Source organism: Podarcis erhardii (assembly GCF_964252035.2).
Source record: "Podarcis erhardii genome assembly, chromosome: 12".
NCBI lineage: Eukaryota > Metazoa > Chordata > Lepidosauria > Squamata > Lacertidae > Podarcis > Podarcis erhardii.
Genome location: NC_138513.1, coordinates 35,872,667 through 35,890,441, shown reverse-complemented (window position 1 = coordinate 35,890,441; position 17,775 = coordinate 35,872,667). Strand labels below are relative to the sequence as shown.

At 42.4% G+C, this 17,775-nt stretch overlaps 1 protein-coding gene across 4 annotated transcripts in view; it reads left to right on the top strand.

Moving 5' to 3' along the window:
- Window positions 1-7,226, top strand: part of NEK10 (NIMA related kinase 10) — a 107,899-nt gene extending 100,673 nt beyond the window's left edge. For all 4 annotated transcript variants that reach the window (XM_081881906.1, XM_081881904.1, XM_081881905.1 and 1 more), the window contains 3 exons: window positions 4,790-4,842; window positions 4,937-4,992; window positions 6,097-7,226. In XM_081881906.1, coding sequence (XP_081738032.1) covers window positions 4,790-4,842; window positions 4,937-4,992; window positions 6,097-6,145 — 158 coding nt within the window. In that variant the 3' untranslated portion in view covers window positions 6,146-7,226. The remainder of the gene's footprint in view (window positions 1-4,789; window positions 4,843-4,936; window positions 4,993-6,096) is intronic.
- The last annotated feature ends 10,549 nt before the right edge of the window (window positions 7,227-17,775 follow it).

The window sequence follows — 17,775 nt, the reverse complement described above, 5'->3', positions numbered from 1 at the left end:
CCCCTCTCGCACTCGGGAGGAGCCAGCCACTGAACCGCTCTGTGCTCAGCCTCCTCCACCCCCTGAATATGAAGTGGCCCCGGTCCCCTGCCAGCAGATTTTGAGGGGGCTGAAGGGGGTCCTCTGCTCCTAGGAATTGACATGGCTGCTCTTGGGCCAGTTGCTGTCTCTCAGCCTAGCCTACCTCACAGAGTCATTGTGAGGGGGAAGAAAGGGGGGAACCATGCTTAAGTCCTAAGAGCCAGTGTGGTGTAGTGGTTAAGAGCGATAGACTCGTAATCTGGGGAACCGGGTTCGCTTCCCCGCTCCTCCACATGCAGCTGCTGGGTGACCTTGGGCTAGTCACACTTTGAAGTCTCTCAGCCCCACTCACCTCACAGAGTGTTTGTTGTGGGGGAGGAAGGGAAAGGAGAATGTTAGCCACTTTGAGACTCCTTTGGGTAGTGATAAAGCGGGATATCAAATCCAAACTCCTCTTTTTCTAAGAGCAGAGAAAATTGTCTTATAGGAGACCATTGCTCCATCTGGCTCAGTATTGTCTGTACTAACTTGTAGCAAGTCTACTCTTTCAGACTGGGGTCTTTCCAGGCCATTTCTGTATTGCCGTTTCTGGAGATGCTAGATATGAAACCTAGGGAGTTTGGTGTGCAAAGCATGTGCACCGCCACTGAGCTGCAGTCATTCCCATTAAGGGAGTGAGGATATAATTGTAATATATAATAAATAATACATGGTGAGTTGGTGATCATCATACTGGAACAGACAAATTCCTGGAGGTCAAGAGTCAGGTTTCAGGGAATTGGCTTCCTCCCCCCGTGGCAGTAGATAAGCGGAGCAAAGGAAAAGGAGTTTTCTTACCAGTTAGAAACTTTAATAATTACAGTGAGAGAACAAAAAACCCACCTCCTAGAAATGGCGATGTTCCCAATTAAGGATCACTCCCCCTTCTGTCCCTATTCATCTACGTCACTCCTACATCTTGTAATCTGAGCTTGTACCCTCTGTGCTTTCTGTGTTTTCTGTTCTGACACTTTCTCAGCTCTTCTTGACCTTGGGGAGAGCGGAGGAATGCTGTCCAGAGACTGTGAATCTGTTAACCCTCTCTCTCCCAGTGTTTCTTCTTCTTCTAGCTGTTCCCCATCCAGTATTTCCCAGCTTCTGCCTTCTGAACTATGTCCCTCTGCAAACCACTGTTCCAAATCTATACTGTTCTCCTGCTCCTGGGAAGATTCAGGATCCAGATCAGGGGGAGGGGGAGGCTCCCACCATTCTTTGTCAGCACAGTCTTCCTCAGCACAGTCCCTGACATCAACTATCAATGGCTATGTTTTATCTACAGTTACAGATAGGTAGCCGTGTTGGTCTGCCATAGTCAAAACAAAACAAATTCCTTCCAGTAGCACCTTAAAGACCAACTAAGTCAGTTCTTGGTATGAGCTTTCGTGTGCATGCACACTTCTTCAGATACCTTATCTGAAGAAGTGTGCATGCACACGAAAGCTCATACCAAGAACTGACTTAGTTGGTCTTTAAGGTGCTACTGGAAGGAATTTGTTTTGTTTTGACTATGTTTTATCTCTACTGTAAGAGGCATTTTATCTCAGAATGCCAGTTGCTGATAATCACAGGTGCTGTTGCATTGCTGTGCTGTTTGCGGGCTTCCCATAGGCATTTGGTTGGCCACTGTGAGAACTGGATATTGGACCAGATGGGCTGTTGGGCTGATCCAGGAGAATCGTCTTATGTCCTTATATTCTCTGCCCATATTTGAGGCAAGTGATGTTGAGTTCCCTCAAAAGTAATGGCAGGTGTTCCTCTCCATCCCCCACCCCCCGGTGCTAAATTGGCAGGACAAAGGAGAGATGACAGGATTTTGATATGGTATGCTATGTTGCTTCTTGAACCGATTTGGCAGCCTAATGCTAGGCTAAAGAAGCAGGCTATAAATATTAAAATAATAGTAACAGTATACTGAAACTGGGCTTATGGACCATTAAATATGTGTGGTGAGAATGAAGTGAGGGACAATGAACATGAAGGAAGTAATTTAGATAGCTGCATAGTGAAAAAACTCAAAACAAAACCCCAAAAACCGTGCCAAAAACTGTAACACATGCATTTATGAGGAGAATGAAAGATGTAGTCAAGAGTGTTTATGCAAAAATATAGAAAAGCATGCTAGCAACATAAAGCATTATCAAGAAGAGGAACACATTCACAGCAAAAAAAAAAAAAATTCAATTGGAATGTTCTGAATTGTCAGGACTGGGGAAAGGTGGCAGGAAGGAAAAGCAGAAAGAGGAGGTTAATTTATTTTATTATGAAACTGTTTCAGCTAAACAAATTTTATAGACCTTGGCTAGAATGCAGTTTTGAAAGGGTGATGTGTTGTGTATGTTGCTGCTCTGTCTTTCAAAATATTGTCCTGTCTTGGTTGGTTTCCATGCTCATGCACCACGAGTTTGTGCCTTTAATGGAAAAGGGCATGTGTTTACTGCTTTTATACATCACCCAAGGGGGTTGCACTCAAGATGCAAAGGAGGTGCGGGAAACAAGGCATTCAGGCTCTTATATTCCATTGCATATGCTTACCTGTCCTGAGATCATCCTGGGATCCCTGAGTTATTTGGATTCTTTATCACAAGGAAACGTTTAAGCAGAGGTCAGCAACCTAAGGCCCATGGGCCAGTTCTGACCCATAAGCTTCCTGGAACTGGCCCACAGGTGTTCTGTGGATTGGCATGGGGATTCCATGCTCCCCCCCCCATGGTGCCATTTTTTTTCTTGCTGCGGGGACCGACTTCCAGTCTGAAGAGTGCCAGAAATACAGTGGTGCCCCGCAAGACGAACGCCTCGCAAGACGGAAAACCCGCTAGACGAAAGGGTTTTCCATTTTGGAGGCGCTTCGCAAAACGAATTTCTCTATGGGCTTGCTTCGCAAGACGAAAATGTCTTGCGAGTTCCTGCGGTTTCCCCCCCTTTCCCCCCCTTTTCCTAAGCCGCTAAGCCGCTTATCAGCTGATCCGCTGATAAGCCGCTTAACAGCTGATCGCTAAAAGCCGCTAAACCGCTAATAGCGCTAATCCGCTAAGCTATCAATGGGCTTGCTTCGCAAGACGAAAAAAACGCTATACGAAGAGCCTCACGGAACGGATTAATTTTGTCTTGCGAGGCACCACTGTAGCTTGAGAGCATGCACAGACGCACACACTCCAGCCCACCGAGAGGTCTGGCGGGGAGTGGACTGGTCCGGCCTCAAAAAACCTTGCCTATCCCTGGTCTTAAGTATATTCAACAGAATGCACAGAAGCCTGCATCATACCTTCCCAGTCAAAGCAGGAAGATTATAGGCACGATGGATGGGCCTGGTGCATGCAGGGACATTAGAGATAGGACCAATGCGCACCCACTCCCCTTTATGTCTACACACACACATGAAGAAGGATCCTCTTTATCTGCATATAGAAGCAGTTTTTGCACAACTATTGCTGTGCATTGATTGCATCAGTATTCATTTCTGCTTAATGTATATGAGCCCAGTTCTAAATTGCACTAGACAAGGGGATTACAAAGGGAACATTTGCGTATTGATCACTCTGAAGTTGGCCCTGTGGCATCTTTATTCTTCTGGGGAAACATACAGAATTAAGGGCCAGATTCAATTAACTTGGCGTGCTAGCAGAAGCCAGCGCAAGGACTCTTGCTAGTGCAGCGGGGTTTTCCTCCCTCCTCTCCCAAATCTGCTCTGGAGAGTAGGGAGAGCCCCAAGAACAGCACACATGGGGAGGAGAGGGATGGTTTCACTGGGCAAGGAGAAATGCTTGCACTCATGGAATGATTGGATTAGCGAGATCCTGAAATCCAACCTTTGTCATCTAATTGCTAATGGACAAATGATAGTATCCTGCTTTTGTGACTGAAATAAAAGTTATACATGTAACTTCGCCAAATATGCACCCACCTGATTTTTCCAATGTTTCCTTTTTGGAAGGTGTGTATACACACACACACACACAGAGAGAGAGAGAGAGAGAGAGAGAGAGAGAGAGAGAGAGAGAGAGTGTTAATTTAACTGTCCTATGTGCAATAAGACAGTTTAAGGTTATGGCACAAGAATTGCTAAAAGAAACCTGCCAACACTACCTCTGCACTAATTTTCTATTATATATGCTGTAGAAATCCCCAGAGCTTTCACGGTCAAGGTTAGTGAAATAGAGGGCAAATGAAAACTCCAAGCTGGCTATTCTAAGAATACATACTTGGAAATATGTAGAAACTCAGTGGAACTCTGTTTCAAGGAAATATAAGTAGGATGAGCATGAAAATGCTCAGATGTGAATGGCACGGGTTCCCATTAATTAAAATGGTGGGTGCCAATCTACATGCATAAATGAATCTCCATAGAAGTGAACTGGAAAGTTGGCTCCTCTACAGAAGCTCCTGTACACCTACTGGATTTCCCAAGGCCAGAACAAATCACGGGATTGATGGAAATGACTCTTGCCCCCTTTAATCCACAATGCTGATTTAACCTTTGTGGTTTGCTTTTTTGCTTTCACCTTAATGAAGTACATATCTGTGACCAGAAGCAGTTGGGTGCGAACCTTTTTCTATATTCAATAATCAGTTAATAATACCTTAAGATTGTTGTTAATTCCATGATTTCAGTATACACTGTCATAAAACGACGGCAACTTTTAACAGTTTAAGAAGCTTCTCTGGTGCTTCTTTTTATGAAATCAGATGTCCATTCCATTATCCAGCATTATCTGATATGATTTACTCATAGGTCTTCCTAGCGCTTTTGACGTGGATGAAGGAGTGACATATGAACAAATGCAGGTCAGACATCACCTTGTTTTTAGTAGTTTCATCATTTGCTTTCAGTTCCTTTTCAGTAACATGTAATGAAATTCCATGTGCTTCACTTTTGTAGACTGTGATCGAGGAGGTTCTAGAGGAATGTGGATATTACAATTTTACCTCAAATAGGTGAGTTTCATTTCAGGAGACATAAAATCATGGTGAAGTGAATAGACAGAAATTATAATTCAGTTTCCTAGTTACAGCTGTCTATTTTGGTTTTGGGGTGCTTTTTTAAAAAATTCATGATTTATGATGTGTAGGCATGTGCTAGATAAAATGGTGTGGAACATTGTAGCCAGTAGTGTAAAATCATATTTGAAAAGAAAGGCACCTCCATCCTTTTCATTTTGATGGATGAGAATTTGTTTTAAAATCCCTTATGAAAAATAAATCTCAAATGAAGAATTGTAGGGCTACCAGCTTGCCTTACGGGTACATTGTCTGGATGTTGCACAAAAATGAGTTGGGACAAGAAAGCAAATGGGATGTAAAATTTGGAAGAAGCTATTTGAACAACAATACAGCTGCTATTCTGCTCCACCTCTGCTTACTATTGCTGCAGGATTTTCAACAGTGATGGGACAAACAATCATGGGATAGATTGAGTGTCTCATACTCAATAAGTTTAAATGGAATTCCACTAAGTTGTATGATATAGAAATAATACTTTGGCATGTGTTTCAGTGGGGCGGCTTATTGCTGGTTTTAATTATTTTGAATGTTTTAAAATAGTTCTTTTTACCTGTTTAGGAACCCCTGATGTAGACAATACTGACCTTGATGAGCCAAGTTCCATATAAGAAAGCTTTTTTTATGTTCTTTGTGTGTTACTGAGAGGGGAAAAGAATCTCTGGGTACCTCACACAGATGGGGGGGGGGATGATGCTACTAATTAGCCAATCACTTTCAATAGTGACATCCAAAAGAATTTTAAGACCCCTTTAAATAGGAACAAACTGGCTATGAGAGATATTTGTTGCCTACGGTTTCTACAAATGTTGGGATCAGTTGCACTAAAGTCCAGCATATATGTTGGTGCCTAATTTTAGGAGCTTTTAGGTTGGAATTTCACTTATCTGGCAGCTCAAACTCCCGCAAAGCTTTCCTGCAGTCTCTGCTGATGCATCTGTGTCATATTGGCAGCAAAGGTCTAGTCTGCCTCAGGTGATTGTAAATGTTATGGCATTTCTCATTCCCTGCGAACACTTACAGCCTCTTAAATCTTTTTAGGTATCAATACTATCCATGGGGAACAAGGACTCATCCGGCCAGAAGATGAGCGCCTGGAATTCGGACGAGATTGGCATGTTTTCTAATAAGGTCTAAGTGCCTTGACTTCAGCTGTTGTCTTTTGCCAAAGGAATGCACTTTGCTTAAACACAAGAAAAAGGGGGGAGGAAATCAGATGTAGGGATAGTTTGCAAAGAGTCATCCAGGCAGTAGAACTTTGGAGCACAACTTTTTCAGTAGATGTTTGCAGTACTTTTTTTTTTTTTTTTTTTTTGCTGGCAGGATGCTTACTTTCTGTGCAAAACGTGGACACAATCCCAGGTACCTGCATTATGGCAATATATAATGCTCCACTGAATTCTTGTTTCTATATAAGTTTAAAGGACTTATGAAAACTCAGGAACGTTGGAAATATATCTTATGTTTTATAGATCTGTTTCTACCAGAGATTTATCTTTTATAATAAGAGTACCTTTTGTAAGGAGAGGAAATCAGAAAGTCGGAGTTCAGAGTTTTCTAGAATACATTTGTGACTAGCCTTTGGGATATTTGCAATTTCTGCTGCGAGTATGGTATATTAGACAGTATTTAAAACCTGCACAGCTTCTAATAATTGCTATTTCTAAATACATGTTGATTCTATAAATAGATATAGGGTGATGCCAATAATATGTATATAAGAAATGTATAGTGTGCATTTGTATGCAGCATTCATACCTTTACACCCACACCCACGGTGCAATAAATAGATAATTCTTTTTTTATTTTTGTTCAGCTCTGTAGCACATAATGCACTTTGGAAAACTATGCATGCTTTTGGAAAATGCATACAAAATAAGAATGTGCGCGTAGTTGTTGCTAAGACTTTTCTCTCATTTTTGCCAGCATGCTAGAGATTTCAGTTGCTGGCAGTATTGAGTGAAAGTATGATTCTCTAGAATGAAGATATTCAACATGGTACCTTCCAGATGTTGTTGGACTACAACTTCCATCATCCCTGACCATTATGAATGCTGGCTGGGCTGATGGGTGTTGGGAGTCCAACAACATCCAAATGGCACCCAGTTGGCTAACGCTTCTGTAGAATACCCTTGTAGGTAAGATCTCCAAATTTCAATGATTTTATTTTTATCTTTAAAAACCTGCCTATCTTAATTAGCCTTTTGGTACGCAATGCAATATTTCTGAAGTTGGGTGCTTACCGCACATCTAACCTACTAGGCAGTGTGTTCATCGTTCAAGCACAAATGAAGAATTTGGGGTAAAAAAAAAAAAAGGCAAGTTCAGCTTGTCTGTTCTGACCCATGTTAATCTGGCATCATCAACATGACCAACCAAATAGGGCCGTTTGAAATCTAGTCCATGGCACTGCAGCAAAAATGCGTTAGGTGGGTTATTTTATAGCAGCTTGACATTTTGCAAGGGAGCTGGGATATACTGTTGTTCCATCTCCATTTGGCACAGTAGGCTTATAAAGTCTGTAAGAAAAGGTGCCCGTTCTGAAACATCTGGTGGCATCAGTAGGTGAGTTCTCATGTGCACAAGTTCTTCATATTTTGCTTGTTCATCATGGCAAAATCAGTGGACCCAACCAAGCAGCTGCGTGACGAAGATTTCTGCCACAATGAAGTGGGCCAGGGCATTTCATGTGGAAACCAGAGTAGTTGTGATGCATTCTAGTACGCAAAGCATCCAAGGACTAAGTATTGCTGTGCTGTTGCTTCTCTGGCAACGGTTGCTTGGTTCAAAGAAGAAGAAGTAGTAGTGGGTAGAATTTTGCCCAGACAATGGTACTTTCCTGTTGCAGTTCTTCACATTCCCTCCAAAAAGTATTCCTGAGGATTGCAGAATGTAGCATGGGGGGGGGGGAGCAGCAGGAGAAGGGGGAGCCAGACAGCAAAAATTAGTGGCACACGGAGAATTAATAGACACACACCCATCACCACTTATCTTTATGTCAATATAGAGAGAGGCCTTCCAAACTATGTATCACCGCATGGTTCACCCTCCCGTCTCTAAGCAAACATATGGCATACCATAAATTTCAGTGCAGCTCTGTTTCGTGCTTATTGCTGGATGCCACAGTAAAGTTAGGAACCGTAACATATAACTTCACTTCCAATTTAGATTGCCATTAAAAAAGCACAGATCAAATGCTTGTACAGTGATACTGGATTTGAAAGCGCCATCTGCAGTGCCCTGTAAAAATAGGAACTATTTTAAAATGTGATTACACATTTTGAAATTGCAAATAATAAAGTATGTTGATTGCTTTTTTAAAAAAATGTGTGTAATTACACTGGCAACCTTCAAAACCCAGCATTCATCATCCAGGGGATTTCAAAGTAATCATGGCTTCTTCCTATTTTTAGAAAAGTAGACACCACTGGAGAGCAGAAAGATTTGCATTCGTAATGGCTCTGATTTTAAGTATCATCCAGTAGAAAAAAGCAAGAGATTGATGCCTAAAAGACCATAAAATTCTTCTCTTAGTTCTGCCTTCAGGTGTTGCTTCTTTGCGTTTGCAAGGAATCAATCCTAATTATTTCTCTATGCAGTCAAATCACTATTTTTGCAGCCATTTCATGTTCAAAAATTAGCAGGGAACAATTAAAGAAATGGCTTCTTGGTCCTGTGTAAATGTACTGAGTTTTGTATACAGTCTTACTTAGGATCCTGAATGCCCTGGAACTTGGGACATTTTGACTCCCGAACGCGCAAAACCGGAAATGATTTTTATGGTTTGTGAACGTTCTTTTGGAACTCAAACATCCGACAGGGCTTCCACGGCTTCTGATTGGCTGCAGGAGCTTCCTGCAACCAATCAGAAGCCTCAATTTGGTTTTTGAACGTTTTGGGAATCGAACGGATTTCTGGAACGGATTCCATTTGACTTCCAAGGTACGACTTTAGTTAAGAGAACTCTGGACCAGACTCCCCCAACCTGCTGCCCTCCAATGTCCAAAACATCCAGAGAGCATCAGGTTGGGGAAGGCTGCTGTAGGCAGTTTTTAAAATACCTTAATTTTAATAATATACTACTACTGCTGATACTCGGAATCATTTTATTGAAAAATAAAATCTACCCATAACCACTATAAATCTCAATTTTGCTGGGGGATGGCTGATTAAAGTTGCAATTTTGTCTAATAAAGTGCCCAGGCATAAGCAAATTTTATCTACTGAATGAGACCGTAAGTGGAAGGCAGGGTTTTGGAATATTTCTGCTTGCATTTTCTCACTGGTTAGAGATGGAAATGGGATCAGCCAGCCCAGTGAATCTTGTTGCTGTATCTAGGGTTGGCCAACCTTATTCATGATTACAGTCAAACTGTTTCTTTACAATAACTGTGCAACACTGGAAAAGAATTCCAAGTAGTTACAGTGCTCTGAGGGCCATTTAATAAATGTGAGCCAACTGCTTATCTTCCCAACAGGATTGCATAGTGAAGCCAGTCTGTGTGCAGATATGGCCTGCAGCAATAAGTAGACATTTTTGTGATTGTGACAGCTACCCCCCCCCCCAAAAGCCCCTTCTGTAGCAGAAAAACAACCATAACGACAATTTAGGAAAAAATGCTGTGTACATTGTTTTTCAGTAAAATGACATCGGTAAAAACACGCTGCAATAGGTCTCTTCCCAAGAAGCTTACTATTTAAAATTGAACAGGAGCGGAAATGACTGATTACAACATGGGAGCCAACACCAGGGCCCCATGGGTACCTGGGCACCCACAAAAATATTATTGTGGGAGTCGGGCAATGAGCAAAGCCAAGGAGAGCCTCAAGGTTAGATTGCTGCAATGTGTTATACATAGGGCTGCCTCTGAAGACGGTTCAGAAACTTCAGCTAGTGGCCAGGTTGCTCACCACCGGGACAGGACAGTTTGAGCAGATTATTACACCAATCCTGGTCCGACTGCATTGGCTACCAATTAGTTTCCGGGCCCAATTCAGAGTGCTGGTTTTGACCTATAAAGCCTTTAAAGGACCGCAATACCTCAAGGACTGCCTCTTTCCATATTAACCTACCTGGACCCTGAGATCACCTTCTGAGGCCCTCCTTCGTGTGCTGCCTGCTCGAGAGGTCCGGAGGGTGGCAACACGAGAATGGGCCTTCTCTGCAGTGGCTCCCCGTCTGTGGAATGCTCTCCCTGGGGAAGTTCGCCTGGCACCTTCATTACACACCTTTAGGCGCCAGGCAAAAACGTTCCTTTTTAACAAGGCCTTTGGTTGATACGATTTACATCCTATGCCCTTTTAAAATGTGTGTGTGTGAGTGGGGGGCTATTGGTTTTTTTTTTAAAAAAAATTAGGTATATTGTGGTTTTATATCCTGATTTTAGTCTGTGAACCGCCCTGAGACCCTAGGGTATAGGGCGGTATATAAATTCAAGAAGAAGAAGAAGAAGAAGAAGAAGAAGAAGAAGAAGAAGAAGAAGAAGAAGAGGAGGAGGAGGAGGAGGAGGAGGAGGCGGCAGCCAGCTAGCCAGCCAGCCAGCCTCTGCAGTACTGTGCCCAAGAGAGAAGCAGTTCAGCTCCACCCTCCTCAGCCAGCCAGCAAGTACCCTTTTTGAGGGGGCTTGGTTACGGAGGCATGATGGGAAGTTTTGCTTCTGCACGTGACTCTGGCAAACCGCTCTAAGCTGAAGCATTCCTTCCTCACCCACCCTAGAATGTTTAGTTCACATTGAGTTCATGAAACATCGTACCCTGACCTGTTCTCAATGCATGGTTAACCACATCTACGGAATGCGATAGTTATATTCTTTTAAGTCTTGCTATATCAATCATTAGTAATAGTTTAATAAGGAGGTTTTCATACCTGTCCAATTCTGTGTTCCCTTTCCCAACCTTTAATCTATTGATGATTAATGCCTATATGCAACCCTTGCATTGTATTTGTGTTAACCAATCAGCAACAAGCACATATGTGGCAATGCTGTAACATTCAATAAAAGGGACTCCCCGAGACATGCTCGGGAGATGCCTCCCATATGACACTTGCCATTCGTCTGTCGTTTATTTCAACCCAACAGAGGCAGAGTCCTCACTAGCTGCAGACAGGAGGATGAAGAGCAGCCGCTGCTGGCAGCTGCAATGCAAACGTACAACCTCACATGCACACTCATGTGATACCACACTCACTACATGCAGGTGTGCGCATGTAAGGTCACACACGCCCGTGATGGCGGCAGGCACCCACAGTCCTGAGGGTGAGATGGTGCCCTTGGATTATGGAGACAGAAATTCAGGTGAAATAAAGAGGAGGAGGAATGGAAGAAATGAATGTGTGCAAATGAATTTACTTAAATGTAGGTTTTGTGCAATTAAAACACCTCACACCTGTGTATTTAATACATGCATGTGCTAAATATGCAGCCTTTTCAGGCTTTTAGATGGTTTGATGAATGGAAAAATAAAATAATTTGGGAATACTCTTTGTTTTCCAAATGATAAGACCATTGATTTGGGGTACGGAAGTTGGCGTGTTCTATTCACCCTTTGGCGGCCTCAGTTTTAAATTCCTTTCATTTTTTCCTATTGATTTTTTAGTAGACCAAGCATGAATTATGCACGTTTTGGGGTTTTGGCAAAAGCGTATCGTGTTTGACGCAAGGAAAATAATAGTATTCTAAAAGCACTTAATTGGGGTCATCCAAAGTTAACAAAGTCTTCACATTCCCACTGGTGTGGCAGGTCACAGGAACAGCACATGCAAAGGAAAAAGAGAGTTTCCACTGGTCACTACAATTGACAGTGCAATTGGCCTTTGCAAGTTAAGAACATTTAAGAAGAGCCTACTGGATCAGACCCAGTGGTCCATCTTGTCTAGCATTCTGTTCTCACGGCGACCAAACAGATACTCCTGGCAGGGGAGGGCAACAGCTCTCATTCCACTTGTGATTCCAAGTAGCCAATATTTAGAGACATAGTGCCTCAGGAAGTGGAGGTAGAATATAGCCACCATGTCTAGTAGACATCAGCGTCCTCCATGAATGTATCTAAGTTCCTTTTAAAGCTTTCCAAGTAGGAGGCTATCCCTACATCTCGTAGGAGCAAATCCCAGTTAATTATTTCAGGCTATTTCTATGTTGCTTAACATCAAATAAGGGACGCGGGTGGCACTGTGGGTTAAACCACAGAGCCTAGGACTTGCCGATCAGAAGGTCGGCGGTTCGAATCCCCGTGATGGGGTGAGCTCCCGTTGCTCAGTCCCAGCTCCTGCCAATCTAGCAGTTCGAAAACACGAAGCGCAAGTAGATAAATAGGTACCGCTCCGTCGGGAAGGTAAACGGCGTTTCCGTGCGCTGCTCTGGTTCGCCAGAAGCAGCTTAGTCATGCTGGCCACGTGACCCAGAAGCTGTACACCGGCTCCCTCGGCCAATAAAGCGAGATGAGCGCCGCAACCCCAGAGTCGGTCACGACTGGACCTAATGGTCAGGGGTCCCTTTAACCTTTTAACATCATATATATATATATATATATATATATATATATGTATGTATGTATGTATTTGTATATATATGTGTGTATGTATGTATTTGTATATATATGTGTGTGTGTGTGTGTGTGTGTGTGTGTATATATATATATATATATATATGTATGTAGCGTGCAGCAAATTAAATACCAAACCATGCAATAAAGCCATCAGTAAAAAAACTATTAAGAATGACACTTAAAAAGTACTGTACAAATAAGTACAAATGTTACTTATGCCAAATGCTGGTCATTCCCCTCCCCAACCCCTCAGGCTGAACTGGGAAGGGGGACATATTCTTTAAAATAATGAGCTCATAAATTCTTTTACAAAGACTATCTGCTTTAGTCTTTGACCTTCATACATTAAATATTACATTTACAGTTTTGGTTTTGATTTCAAAAAGAATTAATTGAGTTTCCAGTATGACTTTTCTGAAATAGCCAATGTACAGCATGAGAACATTTCAAGAGCTAAATGGAAAATGAACTGTATTAGATGCAAGGACTAATAGGTATTAATAGGCAAAATCAGGATTTGTTGGATGACAGCCTATAAATTCTGATCAAAGTATTGACAACGAGCTTCTTTAACAGCATATCATTAGAGCTTTCTAAAACTTGTTTTTGGATCAACAAACCAAGATGGGCACTCAGACATGCTACAGAGACCCTACAGCCATTTCTGAATACACAAAGAACAACACACATCACTTTAACTGAAGCAGCTCCTCATACCACATTCCAGACTATTTTGCATGGCTAACCCAACCCACCTAAGTAGATTTGTGAGCTTCGTAAGGAACTGCAGCAGGAAAGAAGATATAACAAACATCCTGTTCTGGGGTTACAATTCTAGGCCAATAAGTTCAAAGCATGAGCAAACTTACAGAAATATACACCGATGCCTTTTGAAAATAGATTGACAAGTCACACGACAATCAGATTGGTATTGAACTGGGCTCTCATCCAATCAAGTCAAAGAAGAACTGATGAGGTCTGAAAGAAATGACAGGAAATTGACAAGGTAAAGTAGCATGATGGAAATGTGAAATTCATTACTGGCTTGCAGAACATTCAGCTGTGTGGTAAATGAGAATATAACAAAGACATACTATGGAACCAATGTTCAATAAAGACTGGACACAGTCTAACCACCACATAAGCTTTGTGCAAGCAAGTCAGAATGAATGCTTAATAGACAGGATGTCCGGAGGAGCGCCATAAGAGACTATTCATTATTTTCAGCTTTGAAAGAGGTTCTCCAGCTGAGGAAACTCGCCTGCGAAACAAGAGCGAGTGGCTTGATTGTCATTGGACGTGCAGTTGAAACTCCATGAAAATAATTGCTGGCTTGTGAAAGTAGCACAGCGTGGCTTCTGAATGCACAGGCTACACACTTTCAGAAGAAAAGGACTCGCTGTCATCCAAGCTCTAGGTGAAACTCATGTAGAAATAGTTCACTTCTGTTCTTTGACACAATCATCGTAGCGAATGACAGTGTCTTGACATTCTAACAATTATCAAATCAAGATGATTCGCCCAAACTTTAGGAATGTTTTGCACAGAGAGAAAACTGTTCTGAATAAAATAGAACCACCACCATGAAATTTGTTCAGGGTTACTCTGTATGTTGACCGGAGTAGGAGTAGTAGTAGTAGTAGTAGTAATAATAATAAATTTTATTTATACCCCGCCCTCCCCAGCCAAGGCTGGGCTCAGGGCGGCTAACAACCAATAATAAAAACAAGTTGAATGAATACAACTTAAAAACAAGATTAAAATACAATATTAAAACATTAAAATGCAGCCTCATCACAGGAGGAAAAAGGAAAAAAGAAAGAGGGGGAGGGAATCAAATTGACTCCAAGCCAAAGGCCAGGTGGAACAACTCTGTCTTACAGGCCCTGCGGAAAGAAATCAGACCCCGCAGGGCCCTGGTCTCATGAGACAAAGCGTTCCACCAGGCCAGAGCCAGTGTTGGAAAAGCCCTGGCTCTGGTTGAGGCTAATCTAACTTCCTTAGGGCCCGGGACACTAGGGTGTTATTATTTATGGACCTAAAGGTCCTCCGTGGGGCATACTGGGAGAGGCGGTCCTGTAGGTACGAGGGTCCTAGGCCGTGAAGGGCTTTAAAGGTCAAAACCAGCACCAACATACATACAATGATTGGGATACATGCAATAACTCAAAACCAAACCATTGTAAGCATATAGAACTTTCAGGAACAAACTAAAGTGACACTGTTTAGCAGTTGCAGGGATGCATTTTTTAAATATGTAAACAGGAGTCACAATATGGAACTGGGAAAAGGGTTAAAGCTCACTTCCCCATGGTGCCTAGTCTAGAATGGGGGAGCCATCCATATAATTGCAAGACTGGGGCTTCCGGGTTAGCGCGAACGGCTAATGGCGGATTCCCTCCGAGCTCCGGAGGGAATCGGCTCTACTGAGGACGGGTCTTGCCGTGCCGGCGACACGGGGACCCTCAGAAACCGCAGGCGCGGAAGCCTGCGGACTTGGTGACTCGGTGGGCACCTTAAGCGCCCTCCCCGACCCACGAAGAGCCTTTTTAAAGGCTGCGGAGAGGGTACGGAGAGTGGCGTGGTGCTGAGAGTAGACCGCTACTTCAGTGGAGTGAAGCCGCAAGCCATGGCCGGAGAGCGCTGACTTTCTTCCCAAAATTTGGACTGGATAACAAAGGACCCGTGAGTAGTGGAATTTGGACTTTAAAAATTTTATCCTGTGAATTCGGCACGATCGGGGGATGTGTTAAAGGGAAGTCCGCACCCCCTCTACTTATAGACGATTCAAAGCAAGGAACGGAGAATTAAGGCGGAATGAATACTGTTTTGATGATTTAAAAGTTTTTCACAAATTTGATAGAAGAAGATTTTGTGCTGGAGAGAAAGGGAATTTTGGAACTTTGTGTGTAATCCCCCCCAAAAACCCGGGAGTGTCCTATTTGGGTGCCGGAGGAAGAAGTGAAAGGAGTTTGACAGCTGTCAAAGAAGCTGTCAAACGGGCGGACAAAGTAAAGAATTTTGTTATTTAACAACTCTTGGAATTAAAGCTGATACATTTGGACTGAGGCGATTGGAAACAAAGTATTGATAATAACAAAGTAACAGATTATTGGAAAAGGACTACTAAATAACTGAAAGCCCCCTAGGGGGAATTAGTGACATTACAATGGCTGCAGAGGGAAAATTACTGGCGGAGATAGAAAAAATGTTCTTTCTCGTGGGAATCCTGCAGGAGCAGAGTATGGCTCTAAGTAAAGTTTTTATGACCTTGAATTCTGAAACAAACAACTCTGCTGAATGCACAAAGGAGACGCATGATAAAAACTCTGCAGCTGAGCAGGAAGAGATGCCTTTGGAATTGACAGAGAAGAAAGAAGGAGTTCAGACACTACAAGTGGAAAATATCAACCAGGAATCTGCATTGTTAGAGTATGAGCAAGAAGACCTTTGGATTACAAACCTGCGAAAGATGAGAAAGAAGAAGAGAGAAGTCCCTGGAGTACTTGGAATATTAAAACTAAAAAGAATAAAGCAACATGATTGGGACTTTCCTCTTGAGTATGGAAAACTAGATGGTCTTTCGCAGCAAACACTCTTTAACATTCTGGATGAAAGAAAATATGATGTGACTCTGACTGAACTCCTTCGGGGTCTTAGGACCAACAAAGAGGATTACCAATATAGTTGGCAGAGAGGGACTGACAGAGAATCAGACGCCTCGGACGTGAGGAATCCGGGCTAAGAACTATTTTTTGTTTGTTTTTTGGACATTTGTCTGGGAAGGGACAGAAACCGGGGCGGGGGGGGAGAGAATAGAACTATAAAATGTTATGTTTTGTTTTACTTGGTCAATGTGACCTATAATTAATATAATAAAGGGAAAATTTGTGGAGGGGAAGTTAGATCGACCTTAAAAAAAAAGAAATTAATGATTATAAGAGAATTGGATAAGTTGAATATAGATAAACAAAAAGAATTTAATTTTTAAAAACAATATGAATATCTTTAAGAGGTTAGGTAAGAACTTGCTGAATTAATTTTGGAACTGGGATGTAAGAGGAGGGGGTGGGGGGAAGTCAATGAAAGTGGGTAAAGAAAATTAGGGTATGTAATTGTATTTGTGTGTTTGTGTGTTCTTGTCTTTGTGTGTGTGTCTGTTGTTATAAAATGTAAAAACCCAATAAAAATTATTAAAAAAAAAAAATAATTGCAAGACTGGTGTCATGTATTGTTTTGCCCTCTGTGGACATATTACACCAACGAGAACCTAAAATGTCTGTGTGGTGGTGCCATCTTGCAGTTTCCTCAGTATTTGGGGAGGGTGACCTCAATCCAATTTATACACCGTCCTTCTCAAAGCAGCTGCTAGACTTTCGTCCCCTCAAAATAGTCCCAGGATCCTATTGCTTTGCTACTCTAACAGTGTTATCAACAAAAAGCGGCATATATTGAAAACCATGAAGCAAAACAGCTGTTTTGAAACTTGAGATCCCTTTGGGGAAGCAGTTTAGTCCTGCCTGTTCTGGTTCTTTGCAGAGAGGACAGAGGCTGTTAAGGAGTATAATGCATCCATGAAAGCTTCGGGTGGTGAGAGCAGGATTGAATAAATCAAGGCCACCATTGGATTGCAGCAAAACACAGAGTGGAACTGAGGAAGGCTACAGCTCGGTGCTGGAGTAACTGTAGCAGGCACTAAGTTCAATCCCTGTCATCTCCAGTTATGGCTGGGAGAGACCCTTGTCTAAAATCCTGGAGATCGGCTGCCAGGCAGTGTGGACCACTGGTCTGGCTCAGTATAAGCTAGCTGTCTGTATTCCTTAAAAAATAAAATAAAATAAAAATCAGTCACAGGCATATGCAGTCCTTAATTATAACCACTAGTACAGCATCATCAGCATTCCCCAATTGGGTTAAGTGGGATGTGGCATTCCAGACTAGAAGCTACACAACAGTGTGCGGTCAAGGCATGCTTTTAAGAAGTCAATGCATTTCATTGCAAAGGCAGCAATGTGTCAGAGGCGGCTGAGTTGGCCTCAATGTGTGGAGTGTTTTCTGTGTACATAAAACATTGCAGGTCATTCCGGTTCGGCAAGGCATCCTGAAATTATGGTTCTGAAACACACACATCAAATCTCATCATTGCTGGGTATTTTGCTCCTTCTTATATTCTTA